Raw genomic sequence first — 17,770 nt, forward strand, 5'->3', positions numbered from 1 at the left:
ATTGCCATAGTGGCTCGCTGCTTCTGGTGAGCCACAACAAAGAATTAAAAAAAACTCTCTCACTATGTTAAGCTCTCCATGTAACAAGCTGTACAGAAGACATTTGCAGTGCACCACAAGTAGGTTGGTCCTACTAGTCCTAGGAACAATGTTGCATATTCCTGAGTGCCATCAATGGCACCTTAACTATTTTCAGAGCTCTCTTTTATGGAGCACTCCTTTGCCAACAAATGTCTCATCTCCCAGTGGATCTCTCTGGGATGACTGGCCCTTTGAGCACTAGCTTCTGGCCAGCCTCCTCTTTGTGATCTTCACAGGAGAACTTGGAGATTATCCTTTCACCAGACCTCTATCTCAGGAGGAGGAGAGGATCTTCTTGTCACAGTTCAAGGTACCCACTCTAGGCTTCCAGTTCCCCAGCTGTTTCCTCTCTTGGAGGGAGACCCTCATCTTTCCCCCTTCTGACAGAGAAATTTCCAGGCTGAACGGTTCCCTGTCTTTACTGTGTTATTCCTAGAAAAAGACAGTCTGCCTAGCCAGGCCTGCTTCACTTCTCTCCTCGCCTCAGAGACAGTACATAGTGTAATTGCCACAGGTACACATTACCACACAAGCTCTTTCTAAGGAAGCACATTTCATTCTTAAGGTAAAAGCATTACAGAAAAAACATATTAAAAACAATACAAGAACCTACATGCATGCTAATAAGCTTACCAGTGATCACTCCAACTGCAGCATGTGCTCTGGCAGGAACAGTCTTTCAGCTTTCACCCCGGGGGTTTTCCTTTGGTTTCTAATTCATCACTTTTTCTCAGAACAAAAATCCAGTCTTATGAGCTAAACTGCTTCCAACCCTTCCCTAAGGTTTGGGGCCTCCGTGGACCAGAGGTCCCATCTGTTTGCTGGATCAGGAAGAAGGCCCTGAGCCCATTTAAACTCAAGCTATGTAACCAAAAGTCCTTCCTTTGTCTGTTGTCCCTGAGGGCGGGGTGGGGGTTGGAATCTCAGGAGGAGTAACAACCTGAGTGAATATGCCTAAACACCTCCTGCTGTTTTTAGTTCCTGGAGGCCCCCCTTAAAATTACATACAATCCCTGGCCCATAAGGATACATACATCATTCATTTACTACAATGGACTCCAAAGATATTGAACTTAATTCAATTGGGTTCGTCCAGGATATTGCTGGAAATTGTCATAATTGTCACACTTCTCTCCCAGGCTGGCTGTCTCTGGGGTGAGCTGTCCTTTTAAGAATAAAGCCTACAGAAACAGGTGCTCTGCTTTGGATGCTTTGATTGTAAGGCTGATGCTGCCATTTTAATGCATGGTGCTGGTTTTCCTTTGCTTCTCCTGAGACAGCCAATGTGATTACTATGCACATTCCCACACAGCTCTGAAGCCCTGGACCAGCTTGGAGTGAGTGCCACCTCCATACTACAAGTCACATTTCCTTAGCAAAGGCTTTATGGAAACCACTGGACTCAGAGGATCATGTGATGCATTCTTTGTGTTCCAAGCGCCTCATCCAGCTACAGGATTGAAATGGCGAAGTGGCAGGGATGTGGCTCTGGGAGACAATAATCCCTTATCCCATTTTGTGCTTTGCTCCCTGCACACACTCTAAAGCCACAGGAGTCAGAGGCCACTCAGGGAGCACTTGTATGTGTTCCCTTTATATGCCTCTGAGTTTTTACTCCCTCTCTTGAAGGGCTGATATTGCCCTTTAAAGAATGAGTGCCTCTACTGACCCTTTCTTGGTGTAGGTCCTTCCTGCCATCTTGCTAACTCTCGATCTCACGGGGAACTCCAGTGGAGCTCTTTGAGTTGAACATGCCCCTCTGTGATACTTTTTCAACCTCCTCATGACTTTGAGTGGATCTTGGGGGATCCTTTCTTTCCTCTGATTAGCCCTTTATCCTGAGAGACGGAAAGGATGTTCTCTCATGCTGGGTTTGTCTGAGGGATAACCTACTATCCTAGACTCAGCACATCCTGGATTCAGGACAGGACATGGGATGAAAATGGCTTTACTGGTGCTGATGGATGATGATCTGCTGTGAATGGATAGAGGGCAGATATTCATTCTCATCCTCCTGGACCTCTGCAGCATTCAATGTTGTTGACTATGAGATACTGCTGTCCCACCTGGGAGAGTGGCAGAGGTCCAGGGGACTATGCCAGAATGGTTTAAGTCCTTCCTGGAAGGACACATTCAATGACTAGTGATGGGAAACTGTACCACCACTAGAGCCCTCATTTGTGGAGTTCCACAAGGATCAATTCTCTCTCCAGTCCTATTTAACTTCTACAAGCAGGCGAACTGGTCAGATGATTTACAGGGAGCAATATTCAGATGATACACAGATTTACCTGACCTTCACCACATATGTCCACAGCGCTACCACCACCATGACCCTGTGCTTGCATGAGATCAGCTCTTGGATGAAGAACAGCTGGGTGAAAGTGAGCCCAATGAAGACAGAGATACATCTGGTGGGTAGAGGAAAGTACTTTGAAGAGCTTGCAGCTGTTGCTTGTAGATACACCCTCACAATTGGTCAATTCACTCCAGAGTTTAGGAGTGCTCCTGGGTTCCTCACTGATGCTAAGCTCTCACATAGTAGCATGCAGAAGTAATGCTTTCTACCCTTTCCGTTTGGCTAGGAAACTCCATCCCAAACAATGACCTTGCCTTGATTATTCACACCTTTTGGCTGGACTACGGCAATGCAATATACCTAGGCATGAAGCCACCAGCCTTTAGGAAACTCCAGCTAGTACAGAATGCAGTAGTGCTTCTCCACAGCAACACCGACTACTGCAAGAACTTCAGACCTGTCCTTCATTCTCTACACTGGCTTCCCTGAGAATATTGAGTCAAGGCAGTTTTTATCTTCAGGACACTCAAAGGCCTGGGCCCAAGGTATTTAAACAATCGCCTAAAGCTCCAGATAGAGACCATGGTCAACAGCGCTGCTCCTCAGGCACAATGGAACTTTCTACCATAAGAATAAAGCGTGTCTGTGCATGAGGCAGAGCTTTCTCAGAGGCTGTAGAAAGAACTCCCACAGGAAGTAAGGACTATTACAGACCTCCCCACCTTCTCCTCAAGTGTGAGGCACACTTTTTCAACCTTGCCTTCCCTATCAGACCCAGAACTGTGTGTACATTAAAGAACAAAACAAACCTAAAACCCAAACCCTACCAAACCACAACACTATGCTGCACATACAATTCTTCCCCTGGGATTAGAGAGAGAGAACTTGTGACAGTTGTTAATCATGTTGCTTAATGCAGTGCTTGAAGGTGTTTAGATACTAAAGTGAGGAGGGCAGTACAAAAACCAGTATAGGCTAGAACAGAGCTGTTGTGTAAGAAGGGAGAGTCCCACTTCACTGTGACTGCAGAGCTCCTCAGCAAGCTACAAAGCTCTGGAAAACAAAAGGTCAAGTTGATGCTACTCCCTTAGGCCTAGTGATTACTTTATCTTATGAATGAGTGACCTGCCCTCCTCCTCCCCCTCTTTGGTTCTCTCCTCTAAGGGCTTGTCTACACGTGAAACACTACAGTGGCACAGCTGCAGCACTTCAGTGTAGACTGTGACAAGAAGGGTTCTCCCGTCAGTGTAGTTAAGCCACCTGCCTGGGAGACAGTAGCTAGGTCAACAGAGGACTTATTCTATCAACCTAGTGCTGTGTACACTGGGGATTAGGACGTTTTAACAATGTCACTCAGGGGTGTGGATTTTTCATATCCCTGAGCGACGTTGCTGGGTCGACTTGACTTTTGAGTGTAGACCTGGCCCGAGTCCATCAGCTCTAGTACAGTGCCTCAGTGCACAGAATACTTTAATTACCAGAACTAGGCCAAGTCAAATGTTAACTATCAAAGTCAATTTATTTGCTTATATGATGTAGCAACAGTAACTGCCGTCAATGGATATTGACCCCTGCCATCTCCAGCTCTCTTTTACCAAGTCTGGCTACTTGAAAGAACATTGTCCCAACAATGACACAGAGGATAACCCTATGTCAAGGTTCCTTCCCCACTCTGAACTCTAGGGTACAGATGTGGGGACCTGCATGAAAACCCCCTAAGCTTATTTTTACCAGCTTAGGTTAAAACTTCCCCAAGGTACAAACTATTTTACCTTTTGCCCTTGGACTTTATTGCTGCCACCGCCAAGCATCTAACAAATATATAACAGGGAAAGAGCCCGCTTGGAAACGTCTTTCTCCCCAAAATCCTCCCCAAACCCTACACCCCCTTTCCTGGGGAAGGCTTGATAAAAATCCTCACCAATTTGCATAGGTGAGCACAGACCCAAACCCTTGGATTTTAAGAACAAATGAAAAAGCAATCAGGTTCTTAAAAGAATAATTTTAATTGAAGAAAAAAAGTAAAAGAATCACCTCTTTAAAATCAGGATGGTAAATACCTTACAGGGTAATCAGATTCAAAACATTGAGAATCCCTCTAGGCAAAACCTTAAGATACAAAAAGACACAAAAACAGGAATATCCATTCCATTCAGCACAACTTATTTTATCAGCCATTTAAAGAAAACAGAATCTAACGCATCTCTAGCTAGATTACTTACTAAGTTCTAAGACTCCATTCCTGTTCTGTCCCCGGCAAAAGCCTCACCCAGACAGACACAGACCCTTTGATGTTCTCCCTCTTCCCAGCTTTTGAAAGTATCTTGTCTCCTCATTGGTCATTTTGCTCAGGTGCCAGCGAGGTTATCCTAGCTTCTTAACCCTTTACAGGTGAAAGGATTTTTCCTCTGGCCAGGAGGGATTTTAAAGGTGTTTACCCTTCCCTTTATATTTATGACAGCGTGTTTGTGTAATTATCTCCCCTGCGGTTGCTGGAGGGCTCTGGTCATCAATCAGTTTTCTAATACTGGAATGGGTAGGGCACCAGCTGTACCGACCGCTCAGAGGCAAGCGTGAAAGGAGCTTCAACTGCTGGGCGCAATGAGCTCTAGCGCCGATGGGTCCCAAAAAACAGTCCAACAACTACCTCCAAATACCCTCTCCCTTTGGCCCCCAAATACCCTTCCCCTTTGGCCCCTCTCCCTTTGGCCCCCTAAGAGCCAGAGGCACCTGCCGGGGGGCGAGGTGGGGAGTCCTGGAGGTGCTTACCTGGGGCAGCTCCCAGGAAGCATCCGGCAGGTCCCTTTGGCTCCTAGGGGTGGGAGAGCGTAGCTGAGGGGGAGCGGTTGCTCCCCCACTGATCACATCAAAAGTGGCACCTTAGGCGCTGACTCCCTGGGTGCTCTGGGGCTGTAGCACCCACAGGGAAAATTTGGTGGGTGCAGAGCCCCCACCGGCAGCTCCCCGCCCGGCCCCAGCTCACCTCCACTCCGCCTCCTCCCCTGAACACACCGCCCCGCTCTGCTTCTCCACCGCCCCCGCTTCCCACGAATCAGCTGTTTGGTGGGCAGTCGGGGAGGACTGAGAAGCAGACCGTGGCTTCACACTCAGGCCGAGGGTGGCGGAGGTGAGCTGGGGCGGGGAGCGGTTCCCCTGCACACACCCCCGGGTTACCTCTGCCTCCCTGGGCCTGAGCGGGAAGCCGCCGCTTGCTTCTCAGCCTGGCCCGGCTTCCTGCGCGAACAGCTGATTTGCGGGAAGCCCCGGGGTGGGGTGGGGTGGGCGGAGAAGCAGAGCGGGGCAGCATGTTCAGGAGAGGAGGCGGAGGCAGAGTGGAGGTGAGGTGAGCTGGGGCTGGGGCGGGGAGCTGCCGGTGGGTGCTCTGCATCCACCAAATTTTCCCCTTGGGTGCTCCACAGCTGGACACCCGTGGAGTCGGTGCCTAAGGCGCCACTTTTGGCCAGTTAAATTTAGAAGCCCTTTTAGAACCGGTTGTCCCTCGTGGAACAACCTGTTCTAACAGGGCTTCTAAATTTAACAACCGGTTCTAGCGAACCGGTGCAAACCAGCTCCAGCTCACCACTGCTCTCACCCACCTTTCTGCATTTTCTGTTCCTACTTTCCTTTCCCGAAATAAGCAAACAGAAAATAAACTGGTAACCTTCACTTTGACTGTTTTCAGCCACCACACTTAAAGTCTCACTTAAAATCTCTACACCACAATATGAAGTGCAAATCTCACTCAGATCAACAAGCTGTGCATTTCACCCTGCTCGCTGTGCCACTGTGATGGGGTGTGATGTTATTAATATGAACTGTGACCATATAGATGATTGTTGCAACCAAGGTCATATAGTGGCACCAAATCTTGTACAAAGGAGATCAGGTAAGGTGTCTATGAAAAGGTTATGATTTGCTGGTTATAATTATGCTGTCTGTATGCGTGTATCATTTTTGTATTTGAAGTTACGAATATTGGCTATGTACTTGTACCTTGGCATGTAGCCATTAATGCCATGAGGTGGTGTGCCTCAGTTTCCCCGTCTACACAGCAGACCAGGTGTCTTATGGTTTCTCTGTTATGACAAGCTTCAAGCCTGTTTACAGGTATTAGCTGAGAAGCAGCATTACCATAGGGCTTCTTAACACAGAGTATGCTCTTATTTGCCACTCCTAGCATGTCCAAAGTGTGGGCGAAGAGCTGTTTGGCAGCGGGGGAGGGGCAGGAACGTGGCATGCTCGGGGGAAGAGGCGGGGAAGGGAGGAGCTTGGCTGCCAGTGGAGCCTGCCCTGCTGCAGCAGGAGCTGGCAGAACCAAGCTTCTGCCCCCGCAGGAAAGAGCGGTGGGCAGGGGGCAGAGAAGAGCAGGCCGGGCCGGGGCCCCTTTGAAGTGTGGGCCTGGCGCCATGGTGCCACTGGTACTGACTCCAGCTAGTTCCCCGCAGCTCCCCAGCCTTGCATCCCAGAACTATACAGAAGCCTGACCAGTGTAAGTTCACCACTCCCTCAGTGTGAAGTGGACACACACTAGCCTTTGTAAACTGAGCTGAGATTTTCCAAGCACTTCAACCAAACCAGAGTGTTTTAGGTAAAATATAAAACAGGTTTATTAACTATAGAAAGAGAGATTTTAACTGATAATAAGTCGCAAGCACAGAGATCAAAGTTGGTTACTAAAGAAATACAAATAAATTCAGTCTAAGTTCTACAAACAAAGCAGGATTTGAATCAAGCAGTGTCTCACCCTGACAGACAGAACAACCAGGTTACAGATCTCCAATATATGGGCTGGAACTTGCCTTCCAGGCCTGGCCCACCCTTCCCCAGTTCAAAGTTTGTCCTCCAGACATTCTTCCAGGTGCTGTGTTGGGGGGAAGAGAGGCCTACTAATGATGTCACTTCCCCTCTTTTATATTTTCTTCCAGCTTGTTGAAAAGATCTTTTGCTGTTATGTGGGGAATAGGGAGTCCCCACTGGTCAAGCAGTCTCTATTGTATACGTGCTCTCTCTGAGAAGTTTCTGGGATGGCTGTTGTTTTGAGAGTGGATTCCCTTTAATGGGCCATCAGCACCTCTGGCTGGTCCTTTGTTGCAGTTAGAAGGTTGGCTATGGGCGTCTCCCAACCTCAAAACATATTTCAGTAACACATACATAGCAAAACTTCATCACTTTACATACAATGATACCACATACAATCTAACAGGATATTAATGTTCAACAGATCAAGACTTCTAAAATTATACCTCACAAGGCAAACTTTGTATAAAACATGACATAATAGTGATTATGGGGATTCCAGGGTGCTACTCTGAGATACAGTGTGTTACATATACCTAACACAAGCATTGCAAACCCCAAATCCAAAGACTGTTTGGATGTCTTAACTATTGCATTTCCATATCTTATAGCAGTGGTTCTCAAATTGTGGGTTAGGACCCCAAAGTGGGTCACGACCCTTTTTTAATGGGGTTGCCAGGGCTGGCGTTAGACTTGCTGGGGCCCGGGGATGAAGTCAAAAGTCCGAGCCCCACTGCCCAGGACTGTAGCCAAAGCCTGACCGCTTCAGCCTGGGGCGGTGGGGCTCAGTTTACAGTCTCCACTTGCCCAGGGATGAAGCCCTCAAGCTTTGGGTTTGCCCCACCACCGGGGGGGGCGGGGTTTGGGCTTCAGCTTTGGTCCCCCTTCCTGGGGTTGAGTAGTAATTTTTGTTGTCGGAAGGGGGTCGCAATGCAATGAAGTTTGAGCAACCCTGCCTTATAGCATGGAAACAGGACCATCAATCCTCCTAAACATTTCTTTTTAAAAACTACCCATTACACCACATCTAGTAAAGAGTTGCTTCTTTGCCACTTTTCGCTTAGCTAGACAGTGTCTGAGACAAGATCATTCAGGACAAAAAAAGGTCTCACACTGCAGCATAATTTATTAAGGGACCCTTTTTAATTACTTTTAACTCAGACAGATTTACTTGTAAAATTTCAGAAAAATCCATTCATAATTCAAAGAGTAAGTGGTGCAATGGGGAGGAAAATAAAGTGTTTTCTTTACGCACAATAAAATGGTTGAATCCTTGCTCTAAGTGCAAAACTCAAATCAGCTTTAACTATGGAGCCGTGATGGATGATAACTAACAAAATAGAAACGTTTCACTCAGATATACAGACATAAAGCATCTTTCTGTGCCCATCAACTCACTCTTTGATCCCCTTATAGCTCCTTGTCTTGATTCTGTCAGCTCCGTAACTTCCTGTTATTGAATGCTTCAAAAACTCACCAACTCCTCCTGAGTTCCTTTTTGTCCAATATTTCTACCTCCACTATTAATTGCTTTAACTCAGACATTTTCTGCAACCAAAGCCAGAAATCTTGAAGACATCCTGGATTTCTTTCCTCCCACAGCTTCTTCATCTGTAAATCTGCTTATCATGACCTCTGCAGTACTACCAGAATTCATCCTTACCTTGACCCTTGCTCTGTTGAAATACTTTGTCATTGCTTAATCGCTTGCTGATTAGTTTCCTGTTATTCCTTCTTTTATGGTTGTTTTAAATCCTTAGGGCCCGTTTGTGATCTCACTCATAGCAATTTAAATAGGAGTATCTCCATTGATATCACCAGTGTTACTCCAGAGAGGAGAATTCATGCCCTTTACTTCTTTTAAATTTGAAACTGTCCAGACTGCTGTAGCCAGATTTGCTCTAGCATGCAGGAACCTAGCTGTCCATTTCTAATGCACTTATCACCGTAGTGTCTGAGAGCCATATAACTCTCTTCTCACCCTTCTCTCCTCCATCAACTTGCCTTCCTATGAAGTCTCTGAATCAAATTTAACTTTGTCATCCTGATTTTTAAAACTCTCCACGGACTCTACTTCATCCTATATCTCTGACTTCATATCCCTCTGCTCACCTATACAGTCACTTTCTCCTTTGCCGTCTGTCTCCTCTTCCCCTAGAGATTTCTCAGTTTCAAATCTTACTTTAAAAAAAGTCCTGTTTGCTTTTGTGCTTGATGTACCCTGCACTACCCTCCCCATTGTTGGGTTTACCTGCTTTTCGTCATAGTGTGACAGGGCATTTAAACCCCCACTAGTGACAAATTAGTTAAAGGGTTACTGTGGGCAAGGCTGGCCCCACTTCTCCACCCCTGTCAATCATGTCAGGGGTGGAATAAGAGTTTAAAAGCCAGTTGTTCCACACAGTTGTTGGGCAGTTCTGGGAGAAAGCAGACAGCAGCTCCTGAGAGGGGCTCCTGGAAAGCTTCAGAGAAACTGCCTTCGAGAAGCTCACCCACTGATCTCCCCTGTGCCTATAAGCAGAAAACAGACTCCGATATACTGGACAGGCAGCACAGGTTCAGCAAGCCTCAGGTGAGCAGTCGGTACCACTATCCTCTACCCCTTCTGGGAGCAGGGAATCTTGGATTGTACTGAGGGTGGGAGCCAGGAGCCCCATCCCCTTCAAACGCAGTCAGACTGTTTGCCTCAGTTTTACATCACAGAGACTCCTGTTTATGCAGATTGGGGGGTGGGGGCTATGGGTTTTGCAGCACTCAGACAGCGGAAGGTGCTCGTCAGTAACCCAAGAACTATGACATACAGTAACTTGTATCTTTACTGCTTTTAAACATTTATCTTTTTAACTCTACTCCAACCCTTCTAATTTCCACTTTCTGCCACTGATAGCAGGGGTGAAAGTAACATTAAGCACTTACCGATATGGGGGCCCAGCTCTGGGACCCCGGAAGGGGCGGGGCCTCAGGCGGAAGAGGCGGGGCGGGGGGCTTCAGCCTCTCCCAGCCAGCCCATTCGCGCTGCTTGGCCTACGCTGCCTGAGGTTCTGGCTGCTGCCACAATAGCAGCAGCGGCGGCCGGGAGCCCCGGGGCCTTTTAAATCGCTGGCCCTGGGGCAGCTGCCCCTTTTGCCCCCACCCCCGCCCATCAATGGTGGCCCGGGGGAGGCAATGACCTTAAAATGCTGCTGCAGCAGTGCTTTAACGTCGGCTGTGTACGGGCCAGTACCGGCAGCCACTTCTTACTGGTACGCCGTACCAGTCCATACCGGCCTACTTTCACTCCTGGCTGCTAGTCTCCTTACTGAGCTTCAGAAAAGTACTATGTCTCTGGAGCATTTTGTAACGCTCTGTATAAAGGAAGCTATATAAAAATAAATTGCATTGTATTGTAACAGTGAAGTAGAGGCACTTTTAGAAATGTGCTTCTAAATTACAATAACAGAAGCTCTAAATAACTCCTTAAGATCACCTCCTTGATCTGGGGACTAGACATTAAATGTATTTTTTGAATAGGGGAGCTTAAACATAGCATCATAATGTATTCACTCCATGGCATGCAGCTGATATCGCAGTGTCTCTAGGAATGGTGAGAAACAAATTTGTAACTAGCATGGTGGTTGCTAAACTCTACTGTTGAATCAAACTAGTTGTCAGTACATGTCATTCACCCACTATCTGTATAGAGGTTGTCTATTTAGATAGTAAGCTCTTAAAGCATGGGACCTTCACTTCCTATGTCTGTAAAATACCTGGATAAATGATGATAACCTACATCCTAAATGTAAAAATTGTAGAAGTTGGAGATGGGAAAAGAAATATCAGGTCATCAAGTTCTTCTCCTTGAAATGGAGAATGGAAATGCTGCTGGATGATAAAGGTGATCATAATTAATAGAAAAAATAATATAGATTAGCTCTTATACAGTCTTTCATCCTTACATCTTAAAATGCTGCAAAAAGTTTGTTAAATATTATTACTTTGTGTGCTGCTAGACTTCCCTTCCTCATTCCTTGCATGTACATTAATCATGAGGCAATACAGTGTCTCATTCTTACATGGTTTTTCACAACAAGAGGGAGCAGCCTCACTGAAGTGAAGCCTCAAAAAATTGGGTAGAAACTCATAAATGTTCCTCTCCACGGAAATCTTTAGTAAAAGGTGAAAGATTTATATGATCTGAAGAGAAACCAGAGTATGCATGTTAGGCAGCTCCACTAACCTGAGGAACTTTTGTTCTTCCTCCTCTCATGAAGCTGGGTGTCACTTGATCTGAGAGTGTGCTGCAGATTCTGACCAATCCCATGGCAGGTAGCGTGCTGTGTTTGTTTGCATATGTTTCCTGATGTAGTGTATGAGATTCAGTTCAGTCTTTCACGGGGGAAGACTAGCTGCTAGGAAAGCGGAAATCTTTTTGAAAAATGAACAGCTGAAATGAAAACCAATGATTTCATAAGAGTAAGTAAAACTAAAATAATCCCTTCCCCCTTGAGAACAAAAGTATAGTGTAACTAAATCAAAGACCTGGAATTATTTGAATATATACACCTCTACTCTGATATAACACGAATTCGGATATAACATGGTAAAGCTGTGCTCTGGGGGGCAGGGCTGCGTGGTCTGGCAGAGCAGCGCATCAGCGTGTCTGGCTCTGACACGCTGCTCTGAGCGGCAGGTTAAGGGTGCCGGACCGGGGCCGAGAGGTTGGATAAGGGGCAGAGGGTCTCGGGGGGCGGTCAGGGGACAGGGAGCAGGAGGGTTGGGTAGGGGGTGCGGTCCTGGGGGTGATTAGGGATGGGGGGGGTCTCTGGAGGGGACGGTCAGGGGACAAAGAGCAGGGTGGCTTAGGTAGGGGGTGGGGTCTTGAGAGGGGTGGTTATGTTATACCAATAAAATAAAAACCAGCAGGATCTTATTAAAGGGGAAAAGGCAAAATGCCACATTTATTGTGAATACAGAAAGAATCATAGTAAGCAGTTATAGCTATAACATTCCATTCAATTTCATATTTGTTCACACATTCATTCATACACACACACACACACACAGGTTCTGCAAGGTTGTTATCATAGTTACCAGCCTTAGAGTTGCTCATGCCAAGCCACTGGCCAGGTGGCCTGGACATGAAGAGGGAGCAGGGCCTTGTCAGATGCTCATCTGATGCCCCTGGAAGTTGGTTTGCAGAATCGGACCCCAAAGTTCTCACTTTCTAGAGTCCATTTTTATAGGAATTTCTTCCTATGCCAGTCTATGGGAATTGCTTCATCATGCTGTTGCTGAATCAATCAGCAGATAGCACATTCCTGACGGCTCTGTGCTGCCAGATGTTATCTTGTTCTTTGGTTCTCCCATCCTTGAGGCTGTTGGGTGGATTCCAGTCTGCCCTCCGGGGGTCCTCTGGTTATTTCCACTTGACGCCTTCTTCAGCCGATGGACGCTGGATTCTTAGGCTGGCACCTCCCTGATCATTCAGTTATTATCCACACCAAGCATCCATCCACATACATCCTCTATCTCTATTTTAATCACAATTGTTAACAAAGCGAGACGAATACAACAAAAGGGCGGGGAGTCTCTGGGTGCTGTTTCTGTTGGTACAGAGTATTGCTTTGAGTCTCTCTCTGTGTGAATAGCTGTTGTTACAAAGAATTGCCTTGAGAACAGACTCTGTCTTAGAATGTACTAACACAATTAGCAGCTTGCAAGTTTCTCTCAGAAAGGGAGAGAAACAGTACCAAAAACCAAGAGACCTCTTAATTAGTAATACCCTGGAATTTAAACTATGGGGAATCAAACTCATTTGTGATTTTAATACAGAACTTCTTTAATATGATCCAACAGTTAGGCGTGGGGTTCTGAGGGGTCAGTCAGGGGGCAGGAAGTGACTATTAATAACGGAAATGCTCCAGGCCAAAGCAAGTTCGATATAACACGGTTTCACCTATAATGTGGTAAGATTTTTTGGCTCCTGAGGACCGCATTATATCGGGGTAGAGGTGTACTTCTTTTAAAAGCAATCTGTGAGTTGGATTCTGTATTATTTAGACTGTTTCTAGATGTGGATGCTTTTGCTTGCGTGTTCCAGAGACAATTTAATCTTAAGTGGCAGTTCACTTAGTTTATGTAAACATATTTTCCCCAATCACTGCTGTATTAGTTTGTTCCTAAGAGGACTGGTGAATTCACTTTCATTGTTTCATCAGGAATTCCACAGGTCGAAGCATACAATATATACTTCCAACGTAAACTTCCCCGCACCAGTGGAATGCCACACCCTCTTTTTTGGCCTACTGAATTTAGAAGGCAATAAGCTAAAATTATAATACTCTGTATTATATTTTGGTAAGTTTACATTATTTATTAGGTTTTTGGAAATGTATCATGCATATGACAGATATTTAATACAGATATTAAAATATTAATGAAACTGTCTATTATGTCTATGCAATTGTATACTACCTAGTCACTGGGTTTAATATTTATTATGGTAACATCCACAAAGTGCTTGGTACTGTCCACACCTAGCCTGTCTACTGTCAGACTAGAAATAAGACATTTTTTATCAGTGAGGATAACTAACCATTGGAACAACTTATCTAGCAGTGTGATGGATTCTCCATTGCTTTCCAGTCTTTAAGCAAGACTGGATCTCTTTCTAAAAGACATGCTCTAACTCAAACAGAGCATATGGGCTCAATGCAGAAATTACTGGGTTAGATTCTATGGTCTGTGTTATATAGGAGGGCAGACTAGATTATAATGTCTCTTCTGGCCTTAAAATCTACAGGAAGACATAATGTTTGCCTCAAAATTCCTACAACGGAGGAGGGCTCTGATTCTGCCTTGTGTTGCTCATGGACTGACAAGCTCCTGCACCTGTGCAGAGCTCCCCTGACTTCAGTGGGACTCTGTACTGCTAGACCAGGGATCGGCAACCTTTAGCCGACGGCCCACCAGGGTAAGCCCCCTGGCTGGCTGAGCTGGTTTGTTTACCTGCCGCATCCGCAGGTTTGGCCGATCGCAGCTCCCACTAGCCGCAGTTCGCCGCTCCAGGCCAATGGGGGCTGCGGGAAGTGGCGGTCAGCACATCCTTCAGCCCACGCTGCTTCCCGCAGCCCCCAGGGGGCTTACCCTGGTGGGCCGCATGCCAAAGGTTGCCAATCCCTGTGCTAGACCCTTATGCAGGAATGAAGAATTGGGGTATAAGAAGACAAGCAACAGAGGAAGGGGGGAAGCGAGAAAACATGTACTCAATATTTGTAGCTATTTTTAGGATCAGAATTTCATTCCATTATTTATAGCAGCTGAATCTCAGTTTCCATCACAAGCCTGACTTTCACAGGCTTGAGAGAGAACTGCATCAAGTCCTCGCTGGCAGTAAGGAGAGTCATTGCCACACAAGGGGTAGCTCCTTAGCTCATGTAAATTGTCATAGCTCTGTTAACTTCCATGGAACTCTGACAATTTCCACCAGCTAAGGAGCTGCCCCTCGGAGTTTTAGCCTTGTGTCAGGGAGGAACACTGAGTGGTGATGTTACAGCATCCTCCTAAAGATCTTAAATGTAAATTGCACAGGCATATTTCATTAGTTTACCTAGCTAATGAGGTTCATTTGGAGGCTGGCCTCAAGTTCAGAGGCTGTGCTCCAACTCTGTGGCGTGGCTTGTGTGTGGAAAAAACTTAGCTCAAGAAACCCCTATGAAAAGTGGTGTGGAATCCAAAACAAAGATTTTCAAAAATGGGTGCCTAAAGTTAGGCCCCATAATCATTATATAGGTACCTAAATAAGTGGCCTGATATTCAGGAGTGCTGCACACCTAGGAGCTTCCACTGGCTGTATAGAAAGGGAAAGAGAGAGACTATCCAGTTTCTTGCAAATGTTTAGCATTTAAAAATATTATTTTAAGCTTACATAGCACCTCTGTTCAATATACAGTACACACAGCACCACTGAAATGCAGGTACACTGGGAAAGAGGAGACCAACCGACTGATGTACAGAACAATAGTGAATGGGAAAGAAATGGGATATTTAATTAGCATATCGAGCCTGTGCCCTTGCCTGAAAGGCCACACACAATAAGTTGCATAGTGCCTAGATTATTTACCTCAGAAGGAAAGATTGAGGTGACCCTGCTGGGTTATGAACATGTGGTTCCAAGGAAGATAACGATACCAAACTTAAAGTTTAGAGACCATTAAGCCACCTCCTCCAGCTTAATAGTAAATTGGCTCCTTTTCCAGAGTATAGGGGTCTCAGCCAAAGCTTACTGAAGCTAATGGGAGCCTTTCCACTGACTTCAGTGCGCTTGACATCAGGCCCTAGGACCACAGCTCATCAGGCAGACCAAATGTAAGTTATACAATAGGAGCACGGATCACTCAAACTATTTATAATGTACAAAATACTTCAACTCTTTTCAGAACATCCTGTGAGAACCCACTGTTGCAAATAATGAAAGCCACTTCGGAAAGGTCCATTCATCTGTGCCATGAAAATGGTGATTGGATGTCACATCTGCCAGAAAATCTCTGGGATGTTCCTCTCCATAACTTATCCCTTCCAGGTAAATATTAACTTTCTTCTGTAGATACTGATCTTGTTGTCAAAACATTTAAGCATCAGATGCTTGGAGTACCAACAGCGTGGTCAGCGCTTGTGCAATAGAAGAAAATACCATTTCTTTTCCAAGGAGCTAATAGTCTAAATAGATTGAGTGGGAGTAACTGAAGATGCTATCTGTTGGATCAGATGTAAACCAAGATCCTGATCACTTATGATTATTAATGATTGCATGACTCTTTTTACAAGAGTCACCAGGGTAGTCCTGCTGTGCTGGTGAATTAGTGGGAGTGATTCCTCTCTGGGACAGATTTATTAGTCTGATTACGTAAGAACAGTTATACTGGGTCAGACCAAAGGTTCAACTAGCCCAATATTGTGTCTTCTGACAGTGGCCAATGGCAGATGCTTCAAAAGGAATGAAAAGAACAGGTAATTATCAAGTGATCCATCCCCGGTTGTCCAGTCCTAACCTCTGGCAGTCAGAGGCGTAGGGACACCCAGAGAATGGGATTGCATCCCTGACAGTCTTGACTAATAGCCACTGATGGATATCCTCCATGAATTTATCTAATTCTTTTTTGAACCTAGTTATACTTTTCACAACATCCCCTGGCAATGAGTTCCACAGGTTGACTGTATGTTGTGTGAAGAAGTACTTCCTTTAGTTTGTTTTACACCTGCTGCCCATTCATTTCACTGGGTGACCCCTGGTTCTTGTATTATGTGAAGGAGTAAATAACACTTTCTTATTCACTTTCTTCATACCATTCACAATTTTATAGATCTCTATCATATCCCCTCTTAGTTGCCTCTTTTCCAAACTGAATAGTCCCAGTTTTTTTAAATCTCTCCTCATATGGAAGCTGTTCCAGACCCCTAATCATTTTTGTTGCCCTTCTCTGTATCTTTTCCAAGTCTAATCTCTTTTTTGAAATGGGGAGACCAGAACTGCACACAGTACTCAAGGTGTGGGTGTATGATGGATTTATACAGTAGCATTATGATATTTTAGGTCTTAATAGCTATCCCTTTTCTAATGGTTCCTAACATTCTGTTCGCTTTTTTTACTGCTGCTGCACATTGAGCAGATGTTTTCAGAGAACTATCCACAGTGACGCCAAGATCTTTTTTGAGTCGAAACAATTAATTTAGAACCCATCATTTTGTATGTATAGTTGGGATTACGTTTCCCAGAATACATTACTTTGCATTTATCAACATTGAATTTCATCTGCCATTTTATTGCCCAGTCACCCAGTTTTATGAGATCCCTTTGATCTTTGCAGTCTGCTTTGGACTTAACTATCTTGAGTAGTTTGTATCATCTGCAACTTGCCACCTCATCCCTTTTTCCAGATAATTTATTAATTTGTTGAGCAGCACTTGTGTAACTACAGATCGCTGGGGGACACTGCTATTTACCTCTCTCCATTCTGAAAATGGACAATTTATTCCTACCACTATCCTTTGTTTTCTGTCTTTTAACCAGTTATTGATCCATGAGAGGACTTTCCCTTTTATCCTATGACTGCTTACTTTGCTTAAGAGTCTTTGGTAAGAGACTTGTCAAAGGCTTTCTGATGATCAATTTACTGGTTTGGTGGATAGGGGGAATGCAGTGGACATAATATACCTGGACTTCAGCAAGACTTTTGACACAGTCCAACATGACATTCTGATAAGTAGGATGGAGAAATGTGGGCTCAGCGAAACTACCATTAAGTGGATACATAATTGATCAATAACTGCAAACAATGAGTAACTATTAATGGAATGACGTCAGATTGGAAGGAGGTCTTGAGTGGAGTTCCACAGGATCAGGGATTGCAAACACTTTGGAGGATAGAGCTAAAATTCAGAGGGATCTTGATAAATTGGAGAACTGGGCTATAGACAACAAAATGAAATATAACAAAGACAAATGTAAGGTGCTACATTTAGGAAAGAAAAACCAAAAGCACAAATACAGAATGGGGGATAGCTGGCTTGGCAGCAGCACTGCTGAGAATGATCTGTGTAGTTGTGGTGGATCAC

General features: G+C 45.2%; 1 protein-coding gene and 1 non-coding gene across 3 annotated transcripts in view; one reads left to right on the forward strand and one right to left on the reverse strand.

The window, feature by feature from the left end:
• Nucleotides 1-11,254: 11,254 nt before the first annotated feature.
• On the reverse strand, nt 11,255-11,370 carry LOC114020278. Its single transcript, XR_003565128.2, has one exon. It is a non-coding gene; the product is annotated as a U5 spliceosomal RNA (small nuclear RNA).
• A 138-nt stretch (nt 11,371-11,508) lies between these two features.
• The window catches only part of PLCXD1 (phosphatidylinositol specific phospholipase C X domain containing 1), a 28,371-nt gene continuing 22,109 nt past the window's right edge, over nt 11,509-17,770 (forward strand). The window contains exons 1-3 of one of the 2 annotated variants that reach the window (XM_027825621.3): nt 11,509-11,629; nt 13,375-13,513; nt 15,595-15,737. In XM_027825621.3, coding sequence (XP_027681422.1) covers nt 15,626-15,737 — 112 coding nt within the window. In that variant the 5' untranslated portion in view covers nt 11,509-11,629; nt 13,375-13,513; nt 15,595-15,625. The remainder of the gene's footprint in view (nt 11,630-13,374; nt 13,514-15,594; nt 15,738-17,770) is intronic. The other variant, XM_027825622.3, reaches the window with a different exon arrangement.

The sequence above is a fragment of the Chelonia mydas genome, chromosome 1 (assembly GCF_015237465.2).
Source record: "Chelonia mydas isolate rCheMyd1 chromosome 1, rCheMyd1.pri.v2, whole genome shotgun sequence".
Lineage (NCBI taxonomy): Eukaryota > Metazoa > Chordata > Testudines > Cheloniidae > Chelonia > Chelonia mydas.